Source organism: Heteronotia binoei, chromosome 6 (genome assembly GCF_032191835.1).
Source record: "Heteronotia binoei isolate CCM8104 ecotype False Entrance Well chromosome 6, APGP_CSIRO_Hbin_v1, whole genome shotgun sequence".
NCBI classification, from domain to species: domain Eukaryota; kingdom Metazoa; phylum Chordata; class Lepidosauria; order Squamata; family Gekkonidae; genus Heteronotia; species Heteronotia binoei.
In genome coordinates, this window is record NC_083228.1 from 146,900,450 (window position 1) to 146,923,930 (window position 23,481).

The 23,481-nt window shown below is 50.4% G+C and overlaps 1 protein-coding gene across 1 annotated transcript; it reads right to left on the reverse strand.

Annotated features, from left to right (window-relative positions):
• Positions 1-255: 255 nt before the first annotated feature.
• On the reverse strand, positions 256-19,771 carry LOC132574412 (zinc finger protein 497-like; the record flags this gene model as incomplete). Its single annotated transcript, XM_060242771.1, has 4 exons — positions 19,534-19,771; positions 14,104-14,231; positions 12,395-12,741; positions 256-1,357 (listed from the first exon to the last, which is right to left on the reverse strand). Coding segments are annotated over exons 1-4 (1,815 nt in total), but the record flags the coding sequence as incomplete, so codon positions are not given.
• Positions 19,772-23,481: the final 3,710 nt, after the last annotated feature.

Sequence of the window (23,481 nt, forward strand, 5' to 3'; positions counted from 1 at the left end):
GGTTTTTTCCCTGTGTGGTTCGCTAATGCAGCTTTAGAGTGCCACTGTGACTGAATCTCTTTCCACACTCTGAGCATTCAAAAGGTTTCTCCCCGTGTGGGTTCTCTGGTGCTGCTGAAGATGGCTACTCTGACGGAATCTCTTCCCACACTCTGAGCATTCAAAAGGTTTCTCCCCTGTGTGGGTTCTCTGATGCAGTCGAAGAGACGCACTTCGACTGAATCTCTTTCCACACTCTGAACATGCAGGTTTCTCCTCTGTGTGGGTCCTTTGATGTTGCCGAAGAGTGCCACTGTGACTGAATCTCTTCGCACACTGTAAGCATTCAAAAGGTTTCTCCCCTGTGTGGGTTCTCTGATGCAACTGAAGATGGCTACTCCGACTGAATCTCTTCCCACACTGTGAGCATTCAAAAGGTTTTTCTCCTGTATGGGTTCTCTGATGCTGTCGAAGACTGCCACTGTAACTGAATCTCTTTCCACACTGTGAGCATTCAAAAGGTTTCTCCCCTGTGTGGGTTCTCTGATGCAGTTGAAGAGACGCACTTCGACTGAATCTCTTTCCACACTCTGAACATGCAGGTTTCTCCTCTGTGTGGGTCCTTTGATGTTGCCGAAGAGTGCCACTGTGACTGAATCTCTTCACACACTGTAAGCATTCAAAAGGTTTCTCCCCTGTGTGGGTTCTCTGATGCAACTGAAGACGGCCACTCCGACTGAATCTCTTCCCACACTGTGAGCATTCGAAAGGTTTCTCCCCTGTGTGGGTTCTCTGATGTTCCTGAAGTTGGCCACTCCAACTGAATTTCTTTTCACACTGTGAGCATTCAAAAGGTTTCTCCTTTGTGTGGGTCCTTTGATGTTGCTGAAGTTGGCCATTCCGACTGAATCTCTTTCCACACTCTAAGCATGTAAAAGGTTTCTCCCCTGTGTGGGTACTTTGATGTTGCCGAAGACTGCTACTCTGACTGAATCTCTTCCCACACTGTGAGCATTCAAAAGGTTTCTCCCCTGTGTGGGTTCTTTGATGTTGCTGAAGAGTGCCACTGTGACTGAATCTCTTTCCACACTGTGAGCATTCAAAAGGTTTCTCCCCTGTGTGGGTTCTTTGATGCCATTGAAGATTGCCACTCTGACTAAATCTCTTCCCACACTGTGAGCATTCAAAAGGCTTCTCCCCCGTGTGGGTTCTTTGATGCAGTTGAAGATGGCCACTCCGATTGAATCTCCTTCCACACTCTGAACATTCAAAAGGTTTCTCCCCTCTGTGGGTTCTCTGATGCCATTGAAGAGTGCCACTCCAACTGAATCTCTTTCCACACTCAAAACATTCAAAAGGTTTCTCCCTCGTGTGGGCCCTAATATGCCATTTTAGAGTGCCACTGTCACTGAATCTCTTCCAACACTCTGAATATTCAGAAGGTTTCTTGCCTCTGTGTACGCTTTGGTGCACAAGGAGCTGTAATCTATTTTTGAAGTACTTCCTATACTGAATGGATGTACATGCCTTAATTATTCTCTGCTTTGGAAAATGTACATTAATCCTTTTTCCTTCTCTCTTCTCAACCATACAGCTGCCTTCCTTTCTCTTAGGTCTGCGTCGATTTCTCTTGTTTTCTTTCAACTCTTGAACTTGATTTGGCAAGTGCTGGAGAAGTTCTTCACCCTCCTCATTTATCTGATCATCCTCTGCTGGAATAAATAGAGAGATCCCTTTAACACCTGGGAGGGCAGGTAAGGTCCAAAAACATCTCTGTGACTGCAGACGGAAAGGACTGATGGCTCTTCAGCTTCCTCCAGTTTCCCTGATCTTAACCTCCTCCCACCTTTCTCCAGAATGTCTAGTATTTTAAGGATACCTCATCCCCTCAAGAGCTTGCAATCTGAGCTTGCAATGCCAATTTCCCCCCAACAAACTCCAGAGTCATCTCAGCTGTGTCATGCAATACCTGCCTGTCAGCGGAGGGCTCTTTTGTCAGATTCTGTGCAGCAATCCCTCAGTCCACCTTTTTGATGTAATTCAAATAAGGTTTATTTAAATGATGAGCATGTTCACAGCAACTACTGGTTTTGCTAAAACTGTCCTTTTCCAGACAAGCCATAACCTTGCAAATCAAAGTACCATGAAGGCCTCCCTTCCTCCTTAGCTAGCAGGACTATGATTGTACCAAGCCAAATGTTGCTCAGATGTTAATTAAAACCCCCCACGGCTATTGCTTACCTATACCCTTGACATAACCGTGAAGGATACTCACTCTCAGCTAACTCATTTAGGAAGGAAATATGTTTTTGGAATCCCCTTGAGAAACTCTCCAGCTTTTCTTCAGATGTAATACCACTGCCTTTCTCCACAAAAGTCTCTCTTATCCTTTCTTCTTAGGGGGGGGGGGGGGAGAGAGAGAGAGAGAGAGATCATTCTTATATGAGGGATGAAAGAAATTCAAGAATAAAAATTCTTCTGGAAGGATGGAACCATGATCAAGATTATAGCCTAAAATCTCAACCGATATAAAGGGGACAGATCTGTAAGACAAGCACTCTAATTCCCCTCAAGGGTCTACGTGAATTTTGTGGCCTGGTCTGACCTGCAGGTGTTCGTGATTTAACTCTCCCTGTGGCTAACATCCTTTATCATTTTCAGGGCCAGACTCAAGACTGTGGTACTTGGTTAACTGTGAGACCCTTTGCGTATCCCATTGTGTAACTAGGAGGGAGGGGAGATTGGGATGGTGCTGACAGCCTCCGGATAATTCCATCAGGGAGGACTCTTGATTGGGTTATTTGGACCACCTGACTCTAGAGGGGCAGAAAGTATAAAACTGGTAGAGACCAGAGAGAAGCCAGGCAAACTCTACGCACATACTATTCTAGTATGCTTTGATATTTTCTTGCTTCACTGTGATGAGATTTTTTTGTAGAATACCTTACGCTACAGGTGGGATACTTATGCCGTAATACGAAGCACTATCTAATACCAGGTATTTCTTGTATAAGAGAGAACAGTGAGCTTTTCATGGTTTTCTGTTGCTGTTTAGTAATGTCTTATTTTCACATCCTTCATCAGTCTTTATATATTTTTAAAGGGTCTGCTTTACTTGTGTGAACCCACTGAACTGGGTGCTGTTCAGGTGCCAAGACTGGGGACCCAGGCTTGGGGTCTTGACAGGATCATTTCCAAATCACAGTTAAAGGGGATGTTTGTAATTCTATCGAAGGGAAATGGTGTGTTGAATATGTTAGGGAAAGAGAAATCAGGAACTAACCCTGTGACGAAACGCCATTTTAGGCCTGTATCTAACTGGAGGCAGGCTTTGGGGCCTAGTCTCTTCCTCCTCTCCCCTCCCCTCCTGTCTGGAACCAGCGATTCTGAGGAGGCCTCCTAGAGAGACGGGAAGTCTTTCAGGCTGGTCTCCCAGATGGCTGGAGGAGGGTAAACCAGTTCCCGGGCAAGAACTGCAATTTATTTGGGGTGGGAAAACTGACAGTCAAAGTGGACAGTCAGTCAGTTTGAGTTCAGTCTTGGAGATTGGTTAGTTGAAAAGGTCTGGTCAGGCCTGCAACAGTCCAAGTCAGGTCATCCCGTGAGGGGAAGTAGTATAATAGGGAGAGAAGGAGCATTTCCCCCCTACTGTAATCTGTTGCTTCTGTTCACTCTTTAAAAATGCCTGTAAATAGTTGTATGTTGTAAATAAATGTTATGTTTGTTTAAAGTGCAGTCCCTCCGTACCACATAGTTTCCCCAACCGCCTTAGACCACGCTACTGCAAGAGGGGAGTCCAGGGAAGGGGGAAGGCATGCAGCTGGCAAGGGTGCCAATCCTCCAGGGGTCTCCCAAAGAAGGACTGTGGTCTCTGTGATAACTATGTGCTTTGTTGGCAGAGGACCCTGAGGCCAGACCTCAGAACTGGCAAGGAAGATTGGGAGTCCAGTTCCTCTCGTCAGGAACCCCTAAATTGAGCAGGTGGTGGCAGCATGCCGAAGTGGCAGGAAGAAGATTAGCTCCCTCCAGGAGTTGGCAACCCAAAAGGGAGTTGACGGAACCGCGTCTGAAGGCCAAATCGGGCCGGTTCTGTCACAATCCTGTTCCAGAGTTTTTCTGAGCGTCTCTGTTGGGGGACACTCTGAGCTCAGTATGAAGTCCTCAGGGGAGGAGGACTCCTCAGGAGAAGGGGAGCCATGCATGGCTGGCTTTGAGTCAGCAGAAACAGGAAACAGGCTGATGAGCTGCAGGCTGACCAAGGCTTACCACCAGCAGCTGATCCAGAGCCACCACCCAGCCCTGATACAGCAGGTGAGACTCAAGTGATTCAGAAAGGCTGAGGGACTTGGGAATCTTCAGTCTGGAGAAGAGGAGGTTGAGGGGGGACATGATTGCTATCTTGAAGTATTTCAAGGGCTGTCACTTAGAGGAAGGTGGGGAGCAGTTCCTGTTGGCAGGAGAGGAGAGGACTTGTAATAAAGGGTTTAAATTAAGGGTGGGAACGTACCTGCTGGATATTAGGGGAAACTTTTTAATGCTAAGAGTTGTTCAACAGTAGAACTGGCTACCTAGGAAGGTGGTGAACTCTCCCTCACTGGCAGTCTTTAAGCAGTGGCTGGACGAATACTTGTCAGGGATGCTTTAGGCTGATCCTGCATTGAACAAGGGCCCTTGACTGTTTGGTCCCTTCTAGCTCCATGATTCTACAATGGTGAGGGGTCTGGAGACCAAGACCTATGAGGAAGGCTGAAGGATCTGGCTATGTTTAGTCTAGAGAGGAGATAACTGATAGGTGCTATGATACTCAATGTCAAGTACCTGAAGGGCTGTCATATAGAAGATAGTGGTGTCTCGGTTTTACATCCTTCATAAATCTTTCTGTGTTTTAGAAGGGCCGGGATTAGGAAAACAGAAATCAGAATCTAGCCCCTTCAAGCATCTTTTTGAGCATCTCTGTTCTGGCCCAGCCTGAGCTCAGCATGAAATCTTTAGGGGAGGAGGACTCCTCAGGAGAGGGGGAGCCACGCATGGCTGGCTCTGAGTCAGCAGAAGCCAGTAAAGAGGCTGATGAGCTGCAGGCTGACTACCTGTCAGGCTCTGTAATGTCCATGAATATTAACTGTAACATACTAACCATGTGGACTTCTGATACTAACTCAAAGATCTTTCCTGTCATGTAGTTTCTATGCATATCAAAGAGACAGCCATTAATGTGTAAACATTGGTGATGCTCCCAGGGAACAAAAGAATGCGACCGTTAAAAGATAGCTTGGCCGCAAGGCAACGTATCAGGGGAAAGAGATAAGTTGAAGCCTGTGTGAAAGTTTGCACCTCCAACTTGAAGCGGGGATTCATTAGACCAGCAACCGCACCCCACGCGGCCCCAGTACTATTCAGAAAGAAGAAGGACGGGGGGCTTAGACTTTGCACAGATTTTCGCGGGATAAACACTATATCCATGTCAAATGTGTACCCGATCCCCCTGATCAAAGACTTATTGAGTACGGTGTCGGAAGGGTCCATCTTTACCAAACTAGATCTGAGAGGTGCATATTTCTGGATTAGAATTTAAGAGGGAGATGAGTGGAAAACGGCATTTAATACACCCATGGGGCAATTCGAGTACTTAGTAATGCCGTTTGGGCTGCAAGGTGTGCCCAGAGTGTTTATGAATTTCATCAACGAAGTACTGAGGGAATACTTGAACAAAGGGGTGGTGGTGTACCTGGATGACACCATTATCTATTTGAAAGATCTACCCTCCCACATAAAGTTGGTGAGGAAAGTACTCAACACGTTGCTAGAATACAAACTGTATGCCAAACTGTCAAAGTGCGAATTCCACCAGGAGGAACTCGATTACTTGGGATTTAGAGTCTCGGGGAAAGATTAGCCATGGACCCAGTCAAAATACAGACAGTACTATACTGGGAACCCCCGAGAACACATAAACAACTCCAATCTTTCCTCGGGTTCGCAAATTTTTACAGGGGGTTCATAGAAGGGTTTGCTAAAGTTATGCTGCCATTAACTGACCTGCTGAAAACTAAGGGGAAGGGTCCAGAGGCGAGTAAGCCAGGGGCCAAGCTAGCATGGTCTCCCAAGTGTCAACAAGCATTCGACAAGCTAAAGCAACTGTTCATGAGCGAACCTATCCTGGCACACCCAAACGAACTCAAACCCTTTGTGGTGCAATGTGACGCTTCCGATGAAGCCGTCGGAGCAATATCGATGCAGCGAGATAATGAGGGTAGATTAAAACCGTGCGCATATATCTCCAAAAAGTTCTCTAACGAGCAGCGCAATTGGTCAGTCTGGGACAAAGAGGCGTTCGCCGTAACGTTCGCGCTAAAAACATGGCGCTCGTGGCTAGAGGTGGCGCGAGTGCCGTTTGAAATTTGGACAGATCACAAGAACCTAGAGGCACTAACTGGGCGCCGAAAATTAACCGCCAAAGATCCAGTGGGTGGGATTAATTGCCAAGTTTGATTTCACACTCAAACACATACCGGGTTCCAAAAATTTTCTAGCGGACGCCCTCTCCCGGCTACCGCAGCACAAAAGTCAGAGAAAAGAGACCATAGATTCTCTCATTCCCCCCTCGGCAATAGCGGGGGGAGTGAACACGCGGCCGGGGAAAAAGACCGGGTCCTCGGAACCATGGGGGGGTAATAAACTGATCACCGAGACCAAACATGAGGGGGAGGACCGCCCAGAGGGAATAACCAAAGGGGAAGGAGAGTTTTGGTACTATGAAGGGAAGTTGTATGTCCCAAAAACCCTCCGCCCAGAAGTATTGTAGCACTGCCACAACAGTAAAATAGCCGGGCACTTCGGCTACGTGAAAATGCTGCACCTAGTAAACCGACAGTTCTGGTGGCCCCAAATGAAAAAAGACGTTTCCGAATTTGTGGCTTCATGCCCAGTGTGCATTATGGCTAAAAAGAGGGGAGGTAAAACTCCAGGTCTACTTCGCCCCACCACTACGGCCGAGAGACCTTGGTCAGTAGTACCAATGGATTTTATAGTTGAATTACCGGCCTCTCAAGGGCGCACAGTAATCCTAGTAGTGGTGGACACCTTCTCTAAGCAAGGGCATTTTATCCCGTGCAAGCAAATACCCACGGCTAAGAAACTAGCTCGATTGTTTTTCTAACACGTGGTCAGACTACACTCATTCCCCGACAAGGTCATTAGTGACCGCGGCTCGCAGTTCGTTGCCAACTTCTGGCGGGAGTTTTGTAAAATAGCGGGTATAGAACAAGGATTGAGTTCCGCCTACCACCCGCAGACGGACGGACAGACAGAAAGTGTGAACGGACTTCTAGAACAATATTTACGATGCTATGTGAACTATCAACGAACAAATTGGGTGAAATTACTCCCCTTTGCAGAATAAGGGTACAATAACAGCGTACACAGCTCTACTAAAGCATCACCATTTCAGATCGTGAATGGCTACGAGGGAAAGCCATTCCCTCTACTACCAGCTCCCGAGGGAACAGCGCTCCCTACCACTAGTCACCAATGGTGGGAAACTTTAGCTGAAGGTTGGAAAGTGATCCAGGAAAACCTGGAAACGGCTAAGCAAGACTATAAAAAACATTTGTGATGCAAAAGGAAGTAAGAGATGGGGAGAAGGAAGCAGATGACAGCCAGTTGCTTGGGGGCCTTATAGGAGCCCTCTGAGGGCCTGAATCAGCCTACAGGCCGTATGTTCACACCTGATTTAGGCTATAGTTGGAATACTTATGTAGTAACAAGGAAAGGAAAGGAAAGGTCCCCTATGCAAGCACCTGTCATTTCCGCCTCTGGGGTGACGCTGCTTTCACAACAAGAGGTACTATCTAATACCAGGTATTTCATGTTTAAGACAGAACAGTGAGGTTTTCAGGATTTTCTGAGGTTGAGCTGTAGAAACTGCACTGTTTAGTGTGGTGTCTTGGTTTGACATCTTTCATAAATCTTTCTATGTTGTAGAAGGGTCGGCATTAGGAAAAGAGAAATCAGAATCTAGCCCCTTCCATAGTCTTTCTGAGCATCTCTGTTCTAGCCCAGCCTGAGCTCAGCATGAAATCTTCAGGGGAGGAGGACTCCTCAGGAGCATGGCTGGTTCTGAGTCAGCAGAAGCCAGGAAAAAGGCTGATGAGCTGCAGGCTGACCAAGACTCACCACCACCAGCTGATCCAGAGCCACCACCCAGCCCTGATGCAGCAGGGGAGGGTCACGTGATTAAGAAAGGCTGAGGGAACTGGAATCTTCAGTCTGGAGAAGAGAAAGTAGAGGGGGGACGTGATTGCTCTCTTGAAGTATTTCAAGGACTGTCGCTTAGAGAAAGGTGGGGAGCTGTTCCATTTGGCAGCAGAGGAGAGGACTTGTAATAATAGGTTTCAATTAAGGGAGGGAACGTACATACTGGATATTAGGGGAAACTTTTTAACAGCAAGAGTTGTTCAACGGTGGAATTTGTGGGAGCCTGGATGTTGTGGAAGCAACAAGTCATCCTCTTAGACTTTGGGACCACAACACCTGACCCTTTCTTTGTGTGACCTCGGATTTTGACTTCAGCTTTGTGACTCTCTGGCTTGTGCAGGACCCTTGGACCTCCAGGCTACACTCTCCAGTTTACCCCTTCTGGTAACGACCCTTTGCCTTGTGCACTTTTGGTATGTGGACATCTGAGACCGAACTCTGGAATCTGTGTGAGCACCTGAACATGTCTGGCTTGCTGGCTCTCATCCCCACCCCTGCCTCTGGCCAGGACACCATCTCTGGTTAGGGGTGATGGCCACATCACTGGCCTCAGTTGCCCCCGGGCAAGTATCTGAAGAGGCCTCAAAATGATGCATTGCTGTGCAATAGTTTGATTCATGCATCATCCCAAGCGGAACAATTCACACCTTTGGCACTTGTGGAAGATCCTCCTTACCCAGAGAGATGACGCTCAGATAGTTCTCCTGCATGACTTCCCTGTAGAGGGTTTTCTGGCCCGGATCCAGCACGTCCCACTCTGCAGTAGTGAAACTGACAGACACCTCCTCAAAGGAAAAGGGGCACTGGAAGAAAAAGCAGATTCCCTCATCAGAGATGATGCCAGGCAGAGACTGCACACTGGAAGGGAGTTGTCTGGGGTGGAATAGGATGTATGGGTTGATATGGGTAAAGGGAGTGGTGGTCAGAACCTCACTCACCTGGAGCATTGTAGAAACTGCAGGAGCAAAAGCCCCCGCGAGAAAGTAAGAGGAAACCCAGACTGTCCCCTGCTCATCTCCCCTACCTGGACCAGAGGTAAAGTGGCTGTTTCCACAACTCTGGAAAGATGATGGATCAGCATCTCTCCACTGCCTGTTAGGAAGAGAAAGGAGGACGGTTGTTTGTTGAGACTTTTTTTCCATTTGATTGTTTGTTGCTCACTTCACACACTCCCTTTCCAAGAATTGGAAACCTTTTCCTGTGCATACTCAACACAACTTTTTGCTAAACTTTGGGAGAGCCAGAAGAGAAGTATCCATGAGCCTCAGGGGGTGATAAATGCTGCCAACATGTTTGAGACTTTTGTGAGACATAAAAATGTTCCCTGTGAACTCTGGAGTTGCAAAGGTCACAGCATCCCTGCTGGATCAGACCAAACGCCCAGGAATCCCATTTTCCTGCCAGCTGGGCTCTTGAGTCTGGGCTGGGGGTGGAAATGATGTCACATGACATGTCACCCTCACATTCAGCCCAAAATTCAGACCCACTTGAGCGCTTCTGGAGAATCTAGGGTAGTATTAGAGGCAAGCTTCACTCCAAGGCCCTCCCCCAAATCTCTGGGGTTTGAGGAAACATCCGGTCATCCCTCCTGCAGCACCCTATTTCCCACAGTGGCCTACCAGGTCACCTACCAGAACAGGCACAGAAGCAGAATTTTCCCATGATTATTTGCTCTCTACAAACTGGTTTTCAGTGTTCAGTGCAGGCCCAGAAGGCAGAGGCTCCCTGAATTCCCCCGGAAGAATAGCTCTGCCCACATCTGTCTAACTTGTTTTCTTTTTCGAGCAACCCTGAGTTCCTCTTTTGGAAGGAAGGTGAGACAAGAATATTCTAATTAATGGGAGGAACTGCCCTCTATAATTCTGTCTAATACCCTTTAAGAAGAATCACAGATAGTGGATCTTCAGTGAATATGTCTAATCCCCCCTTTGAGAAGATTCACAGTGAGTGGACATTCAGTGCTATGTGTTATGTGAAGAAGTACTGAATTCTTTTCCTGACCTGAACTCTCCACCCATCACATCCACAGGGTTCCCCAGTTGTAAATAAGCAAAAGGAGTCCTTACCCCAAGAGAGGGCATCTTGGGCACCCTCCTGGGCCTGCGCCCTCTGCCCTTCCTCCAAGGAACCTCGTTCTGCCTCAGGGAATGGAGCTTCTCTCTCCAAGGATGGTCCGCACATCTGAAAGAGCAGCGAGTGAGAAGGGGAAGAGATGGAACGGAGAAGAGACCAAGCAACGGATCCTGCCCCACTCCCAGACTCTGCACTCTTCCATCAGCAGACCCAGTGAGACATCTGGAGTGATAAGAAATTCTCTAGTAGAAGAGGCTGCTGAAGGAGGCTGTTAAATCTCCCATTTGAATGATTAACACTTGGGCAAATCTCTCTCAGGGAAACTTTAGAATTAGCTCCAATATCCTTGCTTGAATTGGACACAGCTGGAGGAAACCCCCTCACCTGCTCTGCCTGCCTCTTCTCCTCGGCCTGACTCAGGAGGAAGCCTTCGGCCAAGGCCACCGCCTGGGAACTGGTCTCCGGCCCACATTCCCTGACCCAGCGCTGCATTTCCTGGGGCAGGAGGGCTAGGAACCTCTCCAGGATCACCAGGTCCACCATCTGCTTCTTGGAGTTCCTCTCTGGCTTCAGCCAGCGGCTGCAGAGTCGATGGAGCCGGCTGCAAACCTCTCGGGGCCCATCAGCCTCACGGTACTGGAACTGCCGGAAGTGTTGGCCATGCACCTCTGAGATCTCCGTGACCTGAGAAGGTGTCTCTGGCACGGGGCTTTCCCAGCCTTCACCACCACTCCCAGCTTGGGTGGGAGGGGGGCCATTGCTTGCTGTCTTGCCAGCTGCAGCTCCTTCTGGGTCCTGCTCTTCCATCTCCCTCCCCTTCTCTTGGGTCACCTCCGACTGGATAGAGATGCCTTGAGTCACTTGACTGTAAAGAGATAGAGACAGTAACATTATCAGAAGGAAAGTGAATGAGAATTGCCCTGGTAGATCAGAAACAAAATGATCTTGTGGTTTGTAGACCTGGTTTAATATAATTTTGTTATATGACATACCAAGCTGTTTTAGACATGCCTGCTTCATTCTTTGGAAAACTTAATTGTATCTGTTGGGCTCTTTAAGGATGTTACAAGCTTAGCCTCTCATTACATGGGTTCAGTCTGTCCAAGGGGCTCATTCTTAAGGGAAACTTGAGCCGCAAAAGGACCAGGGGGACTGGTGACCGCTTAACCGTTGTCTGTATCTCTTCAGTAGACCTGAAGGGTTAGGCAAGAGCACCTCTTTCAAAAGCCATGGGGTCCCCCTTTGAACTGCAGGGTTCACCTGGTTAGATCTCCAGCAAACATGTCTTTTGGGAAGGCTGAAAACCAGCTCCTCATGGCTCTTGTCACAACTAGAAGGAGACTCTCAAGGGAGTTGCAGGACTGGATATCATGATAATGTAACCACAGGGGCTCAGTGAATTACTCTCAACATTCCACAGTTAAGAAGATAGATTTACATATCCATCTCCAATTCTGATATTTGCATCTCTATGATTATCCCCAGAATTAAATCCAAACAAATGGTGACCAGGTAAACTGAGCTTGCTATCCCTGTTTGGTCCTTGCATCTCTTAAGCATCTTCGTTATGTCGTATGCTAGTTTGCTGGTCAGTGGGAAGGGGCCATAACTAGCTTCCAGTAACCACTCTGGTTTGGGGTTCAACTCAAGCAGGGCCCAGAATAGCCCCCCTCTTCAGCTTCCCTCCCCCCCCTGCCCACACACCACGGGGTGGGGGGCACTGACGGGTGACCCCTCAAGCCTGAAGTGTCAGAAGGACCCAGGCCCATAAAGGCTTCCGTGGAGGAGGGCGGGATCGAACCCGGCTCTCCCAGATAAGAGTCCCTGCACTAACCGCAGGACACCCCACTGGCTCTCAGCTGGTCCCGGGCAGTTCAGGTGTGCGGGGAAAGGGGGCGGGGGGAGGGGGGTGCAGCAAGGTAGCCCCGCAGCAGAAGACAGGCGAGAGGAAGAGGATGGAGTCTGGGGAATGGCAAAGGGCCCTTCTTGACCCTCTTGGCGGCGGCAGCAGCGTCCCGGGGGCTCCAGGCGCGCCTCCCACCCCCCCCCCCCCCGTCTCCCTTGAGTGCTGCAAGGCCCCCTTCCCTACCTGGCCGCCTCGCCTTCCCCTCCTCCGGCCCTCGTGGCGCTGGGAGGGGCCGGAGGAGCCAGGCGCCCCGCTGGGCGATGCTGCTGCTTCTGCAACAGGGGGAGGGTCGCAGGAGGCCTCTGCTGCTCTCTCCTTCGGCCCCACCGGCGCAGCGCCCCACCCCCGGCAGCAGAGCTTGCACGTCTTCCGTTCCCGCGCTCCCTTTGCAAAGGCCGAGCCCGGGCATGCACGCCTTCCTCCCCTTCCCTTCCGGGATTCCGGGCTAGGAAAGGGGCTCCAGCGCCCCCTGGGTCCGGCCTCTGCTCTGCCGGGACTGCAGCTCTTCCACACGCCTGGACTCCTCTGGGCTGCAGAACAAGAGAAAAATATCCTGCCCCTTTTGCAGGGAGAGCTCAGCCTTGCAGCCTTCGTGCCTTTGGGGGCTGGTCCCAGACGCCTGGGAGGGGCCTCCTTGCACCGGGGGCAGAAGGAAGGAGAGTTTTTTCTCTCACAAACAAGGGAAGGATTAATCCTTGAAACCCACATGAGTGGGGGGTGGGGCGGTCATCAGCACTTTGGGCTGCCCACCAAGCATAACTTTTGTGCCCAGAATCCTAGAGAGGCAGCCTGGCATCTGTTTCCCTGGGCATTCTGGGAATTCAGGAAGACACCTTCACTTCCTGTGGTACCCATGCTGCCTTTCCCTAAATCAGACCCCTCCCCTTGGTCCATCCAGGCCAGAATTGTCCACTCAGACTGGCAGGGCCTCTGCAGGACCTCAGGAGTCCTTCACATCACTCACTCCCCAAGAGGGTCTTTGAACTGGAGGGTGAATAGGAGACCTTGGTTCTGCACGCCAAGGGGATGCTCTGCCCCTGAGCCACAGCCCTCACTCCCCTAATCCCACCTTTCCTTTCAGCCTACAGATGGTGCTAGTCCTCAGTGCTCTCAGGCAGCCGCCCAGCCCCGGGGCCCATCACAGCCAGTGTTGTCTGCTCAGACTGGCAGCAGCTCTCCATGGTCTCAGGCTGAGGTCTTTCACATCACCCACTGCCTGGTCCGTTTAACTGGAGGTGCCAGGATTCAAGCAGGGATGCTCTGCTACCACTGAGCCATGAGCCTCTGGGCGTGGAAAGAGGGAGGGGCTCTCTGCCTTGTGCTGAAGGGCCATTCATCTCTCAAGAGTGCCCATCTTTCTGACTGGCAGCTGCTCTCTTTCATACACCAGACCTTTTAGACTGGTGACTGGACTGGGGCTCTTCTGCAGGCAAATCAGAGTCTCTGTTCCTGAGCCCACCCAAGTTGGGTTTTTCTCCCCCACCCCCAAAGCGATTCCTATTTATAAGATATACCAGGCCACCTCGTTCCTCGACTGAATGGACCAGAGTGCAACAGGAGCTGACCTGCGTCCTTCGCAGGGACGTCTTTGTGTCTTGGGCTTCCTGGTTTCCCCACTGCCGTTAGAAGCCCCATCTCCTTTCCTCCAAGGCAGGAAGTGGGCCGGGAAAGTCACAGCTGATGTGGTGAACAGGATGGGCGAGGAATTTTAAAAATTCCTCTCCATAAGTGGGTGTTGAAACATGCGGACTGGCCTACTTCACAGGGTTGTTCTGGGGATTTTTACAAGCCTCAAAGTGGTGCACTGATGCTTTCAAGCACAGACTGCATTTATGCCTACAATGGAGCAGCAGTCCCTTCCATCATCAGGTAACTGGCCTCAGGTAACTCACGTGAGGTCCAATCTTTATGGAAGCTAGGAATGCCCATGTTTCAGTGGCAACTTTCCTTCTTAATTCTGGTTTGGGGACCGCAAAGAGGGCTGCCTGGTCCTGATTTCGTAAGAAAACAGAAAAGAAGGCTGAACGATCACAAACAAAACACCGTGTAAAGCTATAAATTCACAACACGCTGAACACTTCAATACTGTAAAATATTATTTCACTCCAAATCAAAATTGAATCCCTGTGTGCTGAATACACATAAATGGAATAATTTTAGTCATTATCCAGTCCATACAAATTCTGAACTTTAAATTCTCACAGTTCTGGCACGATGTGCAACATCCAACTGAAATGGTCTTTAAGCGTTTCTGCCAGTTTGCAGATAGAGTGGAATTCAATGGTGTAATGCACCCGTCATCAAAATTGTGTGCTCCCAGTGTTTCAGCAGCTTGGTTGTCAGTTCCTCTGGGAGGTTGGCAACCCTGACTGTATCGGGGGTGGGGGGTGGGCAATCAAGGTCAAGCTGTCCCTCATTTTCTGCTTCCTTTTCCCACCCCTCCAGCTGCATCTGAGTTGGGCCACCCTGTAAATGGGCAAAATCAGCCACTGACCATACACTTGCCTTCTCTGCTATGCCCCCCTCCCCGGCTTTCTGCAAATTATGCACATCTGGACCATTTCCCCCTGTGCAAGTCTAACCTCCTTCTTCCTGTCCGAGTGCCTGTTTTTCTTCTTCCCTGATACCTGCTCAGCATATACATTTGTAAATATACAGATTTTGCAAAACACTCCTATTATACTTTGCCCCAAATGGAGCTGCCCCTATAAAGGTGCCCTGGAATGCCTGAACACACGTGAACGTGCCTGATGCTGAATCAGAGGCGCCCCCCCCCCCGGTTCATCGTTGTCTACTCAGACTGTCAGTCACTCTCCAGGGTCTCAGACAAAGGTATTCCACAACACCTACCAACTGGTCCTTTTAACTGGAGATGCTGGAAATTGAACCTGGGACCTTCTGCAGGAACAATCTATAAGCTCAAAACCACACATTATAGTCTGTATGGGAGATTCATGGGTATTCCTCCGTGGAAATGCCCTCCATATTTTCTGTAGTGTTCAGGAGCAGATGACTATACTCTGGAAAACGAGGTTTGATTCCCCACTCCTCCACATGCATCCAACTGGGTGACCCTCACTCAGTCACCAGTTCATTCAGAGCTGTTCTCTGAAGAACAGTTCTCTCAGCCCCACTTGCCTCTTGGGGTGTCTGTTGTGGGGAAGGGAAGGGAAAGGAATTGGAAGCCACTCTGAGACCCCTAGTGAAGGGCGGGGTAGAAATCCAATACCATCGTCTTCTGTGAGATATAAAGTGGTCTTCTGACTGATTCTTGTGTGAGCTTTGGAGCTACACAGAATTCCTCAGGATCTCAGAAAGTGAAGGTTCTCTGCTAGATATGGGAGAAAACCTACCTACACCTGAATACATTGTGGACACATTGGATGGATAGCAGAAAAATCCTAATTTTATTTTAGGATCACAGAATCACGGAGTGGGAAGGGGCCTCCAGGGTCATCTAGTCACACCCCCTGCACAATGCAGGAATTTCACAAATCCCTCCCTCCCCCAACACATCCCCAGTGACCCCTGCTCCATGCCCAGAAAGTGGCAAAAACCTCCAGGATCCCTGGTCAAAGCAGCCTGGAGAAGTATTCTTCAGGATTTCACAAAGCATCGAGGCTGCATCCGGAGTGCTATAAACACACAGTTTTCCCACAGTTGTCACTTCGCCGTCTGGACCAGCCTCAGTTGCTAATGCACCTTGTGACCATGGAGCTGGAAAGTAAGAGTTGTGTTGTTTTAACATTAAGCAAAAATGTCTTTAGTCTACTTGTATGCATGTCTCAACGAATATTATTTCCTTTATTTTCACTTTTGGGCAATAATCAGATTAAGTAGGATGTGTGAATCGGGATAGGGAAAAAACGAAGCATTGACAGGATCTTTTATTTCTTTAGTCCATCCTTGATTTTATACTAAATTTAGATGTTTACAGTTTTAATGGCATCTTCTTTTACAATTTAATTGTACTGCCTCATGGCACAGTGTGGTAAAGCTGCAGTGCTGCAGTCCGAGCTCTCTGCTCATGACCTGAGTTCGATCCCGGTGGAAGCTGGGTTCAGGTAGCCAGCTCGAGGTTGACTCGGCCTTCCATCCTTCTGAGGTTGGTAAAATGAGCACCCAGCTTGCTGGAGGGGGGGGGGGGAAGCGTAGATGACTGGGGAAGGCGATGGCAAACCACCCCGCAAAAAGTCTGCTGTGAAAATGTTGTGATGCAACGTCACCCCAAAGACACAAACGACTGGTGCTTGCACAGGGGACTACCTTCACCTTTTTACTGCCCCCTACTTCCTATTATCTGGGTCCCTATGAATAAATGCCTAATAAAGTTTTCAGTAATCCGAAACCATGGAGCCCTTCAGTCCCTTTCCTGCTCTTCCTGGCATATCTCTTCCATGTCAAAAGAACCTTCTTCTGGGTCCCTGGGAAGGAAACAATGCCTCAGTCGCAGGTTTGCCTTGGACAGTGGGAAATAAATGCTTTTATTCACATGCAAGAGGCCCACTTGGAAGGGGAAGGAGAGCAGCCGGCATTTTGGCACCCTTGCAGGTCCAGGGGGAAGAGACCGGGCTTTTGAGCCCCAATGCAAATGCCCCTCCCTGCGATGGCGAGGGGGGGGGGCACGGAGGAAATGGGACTTGCAGGGAGTCTTGGGCAGAATTACAGTTTCCTCCTTGGCAAACTAGAAGCAGTGAAAGCAAAGAAAGGTCTGCATGGACAAAGAAGCAGCAGCAGCCAACATCAGCTGGAGAAGGAAGGTGAGTTGGGTTGCCAACACACACACCCCACCTCTAATGTAGTTTTAATGTTGAGCTGCTGTAATGGTTAGGGGACACTATGGGGGTGGAAAGATGGTCTATAAGGTCTGAAACAAACAGACGAATGAATAGAGTCTAATAGTCTCTCCCTCAGCCTTCCTTGTGCTGAACTTTACATAAATAGATCTGTTTTAACTCATAATCATAATGATGAGTGTGTTTATTTATTTATTTATTTATTTAATTCGATTTATATCCCGCCCTATCCCACCAAGGCGGGCTCAGGGCGACTTACAACACGAAAAGCTAACAAAATCAATTTAAAATACATTAATAATACATTAATAATTATAATTATACAATAAAATACATAAAATACATATAAAATACATAAAAACACGTAAACTCACTTCAGTATGTATGTGTTCCCTATGGTTGCCAGCTCCAGGGTGGGAAATACCTGGACACTTGAGGGGGGTGGAGCCTGAGGAGGGAGGGGCTTCAGTGGGGCAGAATGCCACGGAGTCCACCTTCCAAAGCAGCCATTTTCTCCAGGCCAACTAATTTCAGTTGCTTTGAGATCACTTTTCCTGGGAGATCTCTGACTCCAGCCACCACCTGAAGGTTGGCAACCCTTGAAGAAGATGCCTTTGAAGAGTGACACTGTGACTGAACCTCTGAACCTCCGGCCCACATTCCCTGACCCAGCGCTGCATTTCCTGGGGCAGGAGGGCTAGGAACCTCTCCAGGATCACCAGGTCCACCATCTGCTTCTTGGAGTTCCTCTCTGGCTTCAGCCAGTGGCTGCAGAGTCGATGGAGCCGGCTGCAAACCTCTCGGGGCCCATCAGCCTCACGGTACTGGAACTGCCGGAAGTGTTGGCCATGCACCTCTGAGATCTCCATGACCTGAGAAGGTGTCTCTGGCACGGGGCTTTCCCAGCCTTCACCAGCACCCCCAGCTTGGGTGGGAGGGGGGCCTTTGCTTGCTGTCTTGCCAGCTGCAGCTCCTTCTGGGTCCTGCTCTTCCATCTCCCTCCCCTTCCCCTGGGTCACCTCCGACTGGATAGAGATGCCTTGAGTCACTTGACTGTAAAGAGATACAGAGACAGTCACATGTCACAAAGAAAGCGAATGAGAATTGCCCTGGTGGATCAGAACTGAAGTGCTTCTTGTGGTTTGTAGACCTGGTTTAATATAATTTTGTTATATGACATACTAAGCTGTTTTAGACATGCCTGCTTGGGTCTTTGGATAACTTAACTGTCTCTGTTGGGCTCTTTAAGGATGTTACAAGCTTAGCCTCTCATTCCATAAGTTCAGTCTGTCCACATGGCTAACTCTTGAGGGAAACTGGAGGCCCAACAGTACCACGGGAACTGGTGACCCCTTAACTGTTGGCTGTATCTCTGCAATAGACCTGAGGTCCTAGGCGAGAGCAGCTCTTTCAAAAGCCACGGGGGTCCCCCTTTGAACTGTGGAGTTCACCTGTTAGATCTCCAGCAAACATGTCTTTTGGGGTGGCTGAAAACCAGCTTCTCATGGCTCTCGTCACAACTAGAAGGAAACTCTCAGTCAGGTGCAGGACTGGATATCATGATAATGTAACCACAGGGGCTCATTTGATTACTCTCAGCATTCCACAGTTAAGAAGATACATTTACATATCCATCTCCAATTCTGATATTTGCTTCTCTATGATTCCCTGCAAAATTAAATCCAAACAAACGGTGACCAGGTAAACTGAGCTTGTTATCCCTGTTTGGTCCTTGCATCCATTAAGCATCTTCGTTATGTTGTATGCTAATATGCTGGTCAAGAGCCCTGTGGTGCAGAATGGTAAAGCTGTAGTGCTGCAGTCGGAGCCCTCTGCTCACGACCTGAGTTCGGAAGCTGGGTTCAGGTAGCCGGCTCAAGGTTGACTCAGCCTTCCAAAGTCAGTAAACTTAGTACCCAGCTTGCTGGGGGAGGGGAAACTGTAGAGGGCTGAGGAAGGGAATGGCAAACTATCCTGTTAAAACATTGTGAAAGCAACGTCACCCCAGAGTGGGAAACGACTGGTGCTTGCACAGGGGACTACCTTTACCTTTTTATCTGCTGGTCAGTGGGAACAGGCCATAAATAGGTGCCAACCACTCTGGTTTGGGGTTGAAACCAGGCAGGGCCCAGAATAGCCCCCCTCTTAACCTTCCCAAGCTCCCCTGCCCACACACCACGGGGTGGGGGGCACTGGCGGGTGACCCCTCAAGCCTGAAGTGTCAGAAGGCCCCAGGCCCATAAAGGCTTCCGTGGAGGAGGGGGGATCGAGCCCGGCACTCCCAGATAAGAGTCCCTGCATTAACCGCAGGACACCCCACTGGCTCTCAGCTGGTCCCGGGCAGTTCAGGTGTGCGGGGAAAGGGGGCGGGGGGGGGTGCAGCAGAAGACGTGCGGGAGGAAGGGGATGGAGTCTGGGGAATGGCCGGGGGGCCCTCGACGCTCTTGGCCGCAGCAGCATCCAGGGGGCTCCAGGCGCGCCTCCCCCCCCCCGTCTCCCTTGGGTGCTGCAAGGCCCCTTCCCTACCTGGCCGCCTCGCCTTCCCCTGCTCCGGCCCTCGTGGCACTGGGGGAGCCGGAGGAGCCAGGCGCTCCACTGGGCGATGCTGCAGCCTTTGCAACCCGGGGAGAGGATTGCAGGAGGCCCGGCTGCTGCTCTTCCCTTCGTCCCCTCCTGCCCCACCAGCACAGCACCCCACGCCTGGCAGCAGAGCTTGCACGTCTTCCGTTCCGGGGCTCCCTTTGCAAAGGCCGGGCCCGGGCATGCAAGCCTTCCTTCCCTTCCCGGATTCCGGGCTAGGAAAGGGGCTCCAGCGCCCTCTGGGTCCGGCCTCTGCTCTGCCGGGGCTGCAGCTCTACCGGACGCCTCTCCGTGCGGCGGGACCGCTTTGGGTTGCCCCTTTTGCAGGGAGAGCTCAGCCTTGCAGCCTTCCTGCCTTCCTGCCTCGTTGCAGACGCCTGGGAGGGGCCTCCTTGCACCGGGGGCAGAAGGAAGGAGGGTTCTTCTCTTGCAAAGGAGGGGGGAGGGACTTCTATTTCAAACGGCGCGGCAAGTGTCAGCCGGCTTCGGGCTCTGTGCGAGGTGGACCTATGGAGTCTTCTAAGAATGAAGCGTTGCTACTCACTATATACAAGCACCTTTTGCACTCAGCGCTTTCTTATGAGAAGTATATTCTCTAGAAGTTTTGTATGTGCTCAGTTTACGTGTACGGTTCTAATTTTATTAATTACTGACTTTATTATACAAGTGTTGAAACGATTGTGATAGATGCCAGTATATATTTTTGGGATTTTTTATATATATTGATATAAGTGATCTTGATGGTTTTTTCATTATGTCACGGTATTTGTTTGGTTTGCAGAATCCTAGGCACGCAGCCTCGCACCTGTTTCCCCCGGCATTCTGGGAACTAGGAAAGCAGACTGGCCTACTTCACAGGGTTGTTCTGTTTTTTCCCGCCAAGCCTCCCAGTGGGGCACTGAGACTTAGAAGCACAGGCTGCCGGGGGGGGGTGTCTCTTTACCCTTACAGTGGAGCGGGAGTCCCTTCCATCATCAGGTAATAGGCCTCATAATTCATGGGTGGTCAAACCTGTAAGGAAGCTAGGAAGGCCCATGTTCCAGTGGCAGCTGTCCTCCTTGATTCTGGTTTGGGGGCTGCCTGATCCTAATTTTGTAAGCAAACAGGAGATAATACGGCTAAGGCTGAACAATCGCAAACCAAGCACTGCGCAATGCTATAAATTCACAACATGCTGAACACTCCAATGCTGTTAATATATTATTTCACTTCAAATCAACATTGAATCCGTGTGCGTTGAATACAAATAAATGGAGTGATTTTAGTCACTATCCAGCCCGTATAAATTCTGACCTGTCAATTCTCACAGTTCTACCACAATGTGCAACATCCAACCAGAACAGTCCTTAAGTGCTTCTGCCAGTTCACAGATATCACTGAATGCAACAATGTGATGCGCCTGTTGTCGTATTTGTGCGCTCCCAGTGTTTCAGCAGCTTGTTTGTCATTTCCACTGGGAGGTTGGCAGCCCTGACAGTATTGGGGTGGAGGTCATGCGCAAGCTGTCCCTCATTGTCTGCTCCCTTTTCCCACCTCTCCAGCTTCATCTGAGCCGGGCCTCCTCTAGGGGCCACCCTGCAAATGGGCAAAATCAGCCACTGACCAGCCTTCTCTGCTGTGGCCCCCGCCTTCTGGAATGGCCTGCCTGGGGAAGTGGGGAAGGCTCCCGCTCTCCTGGCTTTCTGCAAATTACGCGCAGCTGGATCATTTCCCCTATGCCAGCCTGACCTCCTCCTTCCTGTCTGAGTGCCTCTTCTTCTGCTTCCCTGATACCTGCTCAGCATATACATTTGTAAATATACAGATTTTGCAAAACACTCCTGCTATACTCCTCCAAATGGAGCTGCCCCTATAAAGGTGCCCCAGAATGCCTGAACACACATGAACGTGCCTGATACTGAATTAGACACACACCCCCACCCCGGTCCATCATGGCCAGTGTTGTCTACTCAGCCTGTCAGTCGCTCTCCAGGGTCTCAGACAAAGATCTTTCACAGCACCTACCAACTGGTCCTTTTAACTGGAGATGCCGGGGATTGAACCTGGGACCTTCTGCATCCCAAGCAGAGGCTCCACCACTGAGCCATTGCACTCCCCCTGTGCAGAACAGGACCTGGTTAAATATAATATTGTTATATGACATACCAAGCTATTTTAGACATGCCTGCTTGGTTCTTTGGAAAAGTTAACTTTCTCTCTTTGGCTCTTTAAAGATGTTACAAGCTTAGCCTTTCATTATATGGGTTCAGTGTGTCCAAGGGACTGATTCTTAAGGGAAACTGGAGCCCCAAAAGCACCAGAGGGACTGGTGACCCCTTAACCATCGTCTGTATCTCTTCATTAGACCTGAAGGGCTAGGCAAGAGCACCTCTTTCAAAAGCTACAGGGGTCCGTAACATTTAGGGACACCACGCCTTATAGAAGCCTTCCCTCCATGGGAAAAAATAAAGGACGGGGGCATTTTCTTTTGCGGCTCTTAGACTTGGACCCCCTGGTTGAATCTTTTTGAAACTTGGAAGGTAGTTTGAGGAGAGGCATCCAATGCTGTGCTGCAAATTTGGTGCCTGTAGAGTACTGGGGTCGGCGCAGTAAGAGACCAGAGTCGGAGAGTGATTTCAGCAAGCTTTACTTCAGGAACACATAACACACTAAACTCTGTTCAAACTTCCCGCTCCTTTATACAATTCTTGCCCCCTTCTGATTGGACCTTAACTATCTACATGGATTGGCTATTTACAGGGCCCTAAGGGCCTATCAGGGTACAGTATGAGCCTGGATGTTGATTGGCTACTTATGTTTCAATCCTTCCCCTGATTGGGCACGCTTAGGCCTTCTCTGGAACCCTGGTGTGGAGTGCAAGCTCTGGCTTGTTCGGCTTCCCTCCAAAAGTAACAGTTCCCTCCAAAAGTAAGTTCTCCCATTTGAGCCTAGGACACAACAGTGCCTCGATGTTAAAAACAAACAGCCAGGCAGAGCCCCAGATACCCGTGGATTAATTCTCCTATGGTCATTGGTTTCCAGGCGGTGGAGTGGGGGGGGAGGGCCCCAGTCGCCCCCCTGAAAGAAGCTGCAGCAGCCCTCTTTCTCTCCCCCCCCCTTCTTTCTTTCCCTCCAGGCAGGGGGGTCTGCAGGCGGAAGGAGGCCGCCCGGTCCAGACGCCCCCCTCCCCAGCCTGGCCAGCCCCCTTCCTCCTGCCCCCGTGCAGGGCACGAAGGGTCTCTGCAGCCCCACCCCCCACCACCACGGCGAGGTTCTCCCTGGCCGCCTCCTCGCTTTCCTCTGCTCGGTCCCTGCCGGCCTCTGGGACGCAGCTCTCCCCCTCGGGGCGCTGCTGGTGAAGGTGGAGCTGGGCCTGGGCTGCCTTTGAAGGGACGGGCGCTCCTCCTGTTGCTGCTGCTCCCCCGACGCCCCGTTTAGGCTGCAGCGGCTCTTTCTGGCCGCCCCCTCGGGCCCTCACCTCCCCGGCCCGGACAGCAGCAGCAGCAGGAGGGCGGCAGGGCTTGCCAGTCTAAGGAGCGTCCTTCCCCTTGGGGAGCCCGTGCTTGGCGAGGGAGACCCGCCGCCCCATCGCTGCCGGAAGAGGTGCCCCTGGGGTCCGGCAGAGGCCTCGGCTGGGTTGCAGGGGAGGCTGTACTGCTTTGGGTTGTCCCCCGCTCAGCCCGACGTTGTACCTTCGTGGGGTGGAGAGAGTTCAGCCTTGCAGCCCCGGGGGTCCTTGGAGCTTTCTTGCACAGGACTGTCTGGGAGGGGCCACCTCGCACCGCCATCACGAGGAAGGGGGGGAGGGTTCCTACGAGGAGGGAGGGCGAATCCTCCTCGGGATCCGCAGCTCAGCACTCCGGGACGCCCCCTCGAGCAACACACGTGCGCTTAGAATCGCAGGAAGGAAGCCTA